The 3277-nt window shown below is 37.9% G+C and overlaps 1 protein-coding gene across 1 annotated transcript in view; it reads right to left on the bottom strand.

The window, feature by feature from the left end:
* lrig3 (leucine-rich repeats and immunoglobulin-like domains 3) overlaps positions 1-3277 on the bottom strand; it is a 23673-nt gene that overhangs the window by 5118 nt on the left and 15278 nt on the right. Inside the window, exons 8-11 of the mRNA XM_015400133.1 lie at positions 2504-2584; positions 2358-2429; positions 1842-1915; positions 930-950 (exon numbers count right to left, since the gene is read on the bottom strand). Coding sequence (XP_015255619.1) covers positions 930-950; positions 1842-1915; positions 2358-2429; positions 2504-2584 — 248 coding nt within the window. The remainder of the gene's footprint in view (positions 1-929; positions 951-1841; positions 1916-2357; positions 2430-2503; positions 2585-3277) is intronic.

Below are 3277 nucleotides of genomic sequence, written 5' to 3'. Positions count from 1 at the left end.
TTGAAGATCAGACGTTTTGTATAATGTACCGATTCTGACCTTGAAAAGAGAAAAATATGTCTGATCTAAAGTCAGGCAGAGAAAATAGATTTTCTTTTCTGCTGCATGGATGAATGCATTCAGAAAATAAAGATTTCATTAAAATTGCTCCATGATGTTAAAGGCACAGGTATGGAGTTGATTTTGTTTCATTATTGTTGCAAGCTAAGCTTATGTTTAATAAATCGCAATTTGAACTCATTGGATATAGAAAACTTTGTGGTTTTCTCAGATTTTAGTTTTTCAAAATATAATTTTTTTTAATTTTCTTTTTTAATGGATTCCATTAAGACTGCGTCTCCGGCTGCACCGTAATCTTGGGTTTTGGGAAGTGATCTGGATGCAGAATAAAAATCATTTCATTACATATTTCTAACTCGAATCATTAAAGAAATTGGAAACAAAACTATGGAGTGATTTTTGTTCCATTATTGTTGCAAGCAAAGAATGCATGCAAATAAAAATAAAAAATGTAATCCAGAAATAAAACTTTGAAAATTTTTAAATTGAACTTGTCTGTTTTCTAAGATATTTTTTTGTCTAATTCATTTCTCATATAATTTTTCTGACACAGATTTCTTTTTTTACACATTTGAGATTTCTCAGATTTTAGTTTTTCAAAATATAATTTTTTTAATTTTCTTTTTTAATGGATTCCATTTTTTTTTATGATTACTGTTATTCATATTTTGGTTTAGACATTGCATCCTTTTTGAATTTAGTTTCCCAGATCATATTCTCTTCACATCAGGCTGCAAATTCTAAAGCCTCTTTCCTATTGAAAATAGCGGGCTAACGCGCATTTTTCAAAAATGGGTCGACCTGCTAAAAATCTGCATGTGGCTCCTTACCCACTGGCTAATAAAGCCGATCTGACCCCCCCCCCTCACCCCCAACCCCCAGCTTCTTGTCTGTTGACATCATCACACTGGGTTAGCGTTTGTGATGTCACCAGTGCAATAGAAATCAGGAGAGTAAACAACGGAGAGCAACATGAAAGGCAGCCAGGGCGTAGTCAGTGTGCGTTACTGTTTCTCTCTAGCTGCCTGACTCCCTCTCACCAGAGCTGCTCCATGTTTATCAAATGGAAACAGTTGGTTCTGCTTGTTAGATCAGAAGCGAGTGGCGCGGTGTTGACGTCCGTACGGTGGCTTCAATGGTATCACGTAATTTAGCACGTCAACCCGGCTCTGGTGTTCCCACAGCATGCCGTTCAGAGCAGAGGAGATTTTAATTCGGGTCGCTGTCCGAATAATTTTACCCGAGTAGACACGCGTCAGCTAGCTGTTCCCACTGCCACTAAAAGCCCATTGATCCTGCATTTAAAATGTATTTTTTTAGCCATTCGGAAAAGGGTAAAATATGATCTTGACGCACACTTTGACCAATAAAAAGATGCTAACATCCATGCAGGAAGAAGTGCGTCTTCGTTCCAGAGGAAGATAATATGATCTGGAAAATCCATGATACTCAATCTGAAAAAATGAAACTTAAAATCTAAAATCCGGAAAAAAGGAAAATAAGTTTTTCACAAAATAACACTTAAAAACAATCCAAAAACAAAAAACAATCTAAGAGCAAATGTATCTTCCCTGGATGACATTTTATTCCGTTTTAATTTATCCAATGTTCCTAGCGACAATAACGGAACAGAATTCACTCCATACAGAGTAAAGTTTGGCGTAGGCCCGAACGATGAAGTCACCAGTGTGTGGTGCCGACTTTCCCAGCACACCATAATGAATTAGACCTGGTGTGCTGGGCAAATAAAAAAACAACGAAGCTCTGTTGAAACTCGACTTACAGCTGCTGAAGGTTCTTCATCTGGGAGAAGGCGTTGGCTTGGATGGACATGATGCCATTATTGCTCAGATCTCTACGTGGAGACAAAGAAAAAAAAGGCATTAGCTCTGATAAAGAGTTTTTTTTGCAGATGACTTAAATAGTTAATAAAAAGTGAAAAAACAAAACAAAAAAAACAATAAAGGTCCTGGCAATGGATGGCTGCGGTAATGAAAAGAGGCCAGACTCTGAGCTGCTTTGAGCTCTGGCATCGGCACTAATTGGAATCAAATGTAGCTCTGAGAGAGTCATAAACAGACCGAGTTCTCTCCACCTCGTCTCGCTTTGAGATCGATATATCTGCCTCACATGTAAAGATGCTAATGGCAGCATTTCTTTCCTGACTCCACATCAAAGCAAAGGAACAGAGGACGGTCTGGATGCACGGTTCAAGCAGGAACCCGTCTATGATTCAGTCCGCTTTGTTTGGAGCTCAGACTCTCCAAAACAATCTGTGAAACGGGAAGCCGACTCACAGATGCTGCAGCTCATCCAGGCCTGAGAAGGATTTTTTGGTCACCGAGCGAATCTGGTTCCCCTGCAGGAATCTAGAAAACAGGCTGAATCAGTTAACAAGTTTTGGTTTGAGCTTTATTATTGCAATTCAATATAATAAACTCACAGTGTTTTCATCTTTTCGAGGGCAGAAAACGGTCCATTCATGTCTTCAATGGTCCAGGAGATTTCATTATTCTGGAGATCCCTTTAAGTAAAATAAAAAACCCAACTTTAAAGCAACTGAGCTTGCAAATAAAAGTGTATTCATGAGTGCAAAGGAAATGTCTAGACATTAAGTTTTTACTCAAAGTGGTGCCTTAAAAGGGAAACCCCGTTCTGGTCAACATGGCGCTTTTAAGTTAGCAACCGAATTTTTGGGGTTGTGCGAAAACGAAACACAACAAAAGAAGCTTGTAAATCTCGCTCAATGGCATCGACAGAACTAATCGCTGACAATGAAGGGATTATGTGCTTTTATCTGTGTAAAACATGGCAGAGTTGTGAAGAAATATTGTTATTTCTTCAAAATAAATATCATATGTCAGCAAAAGGTCCAAAGTATGAAGATAAGAACGCGTAAGACTACGGACATTTTGAAAAAAAAAACCTAATCGAGTCTAAGATAGCATTAGAGGCTGCATTTAAGCTATCACCTTCAAATTCAGCATGAATTTTGAAAATCTCCTACTATAACAAACTTGTCATTATTCAACACTAAATCAGAAGGTAAAGACCTGATAGATTATACAAAATTACTAACAGAAGAGATTTTGCTGCTTTAAAATTTGGATGTGGGAAACTACAGGTTGAATGTTCAAAAGAGTTGTAAATTGGGGATGCATGATATAATCGGCCCCCTATCGGTATCGGCCTTAAAACTGAATATCGGACATCGGCC

This window comes from Cyprinodon variegatus, unplaced genomic scaffold (assembly GCF_000732505.1).
Source record: "Cyprinodon variegatus isolate N-32 unplaced genomic scaffold, C_variegatus-1.0 Scaffold1076, whole genome shotgun sequence".
Classification (NCBI taxonomy): domain Eukaryota; kingdom Metazoa; phylum Chordata; class Actinopteri; order Cyprinodontiformes; family Cyprinodontidae; genus Cyprinodon; species Cyprinodon variegatus.
Note: the sequence above shows the minus strand (reverse complement) of the source record. Positions and strands in the feature narration are given on the sequence as shown.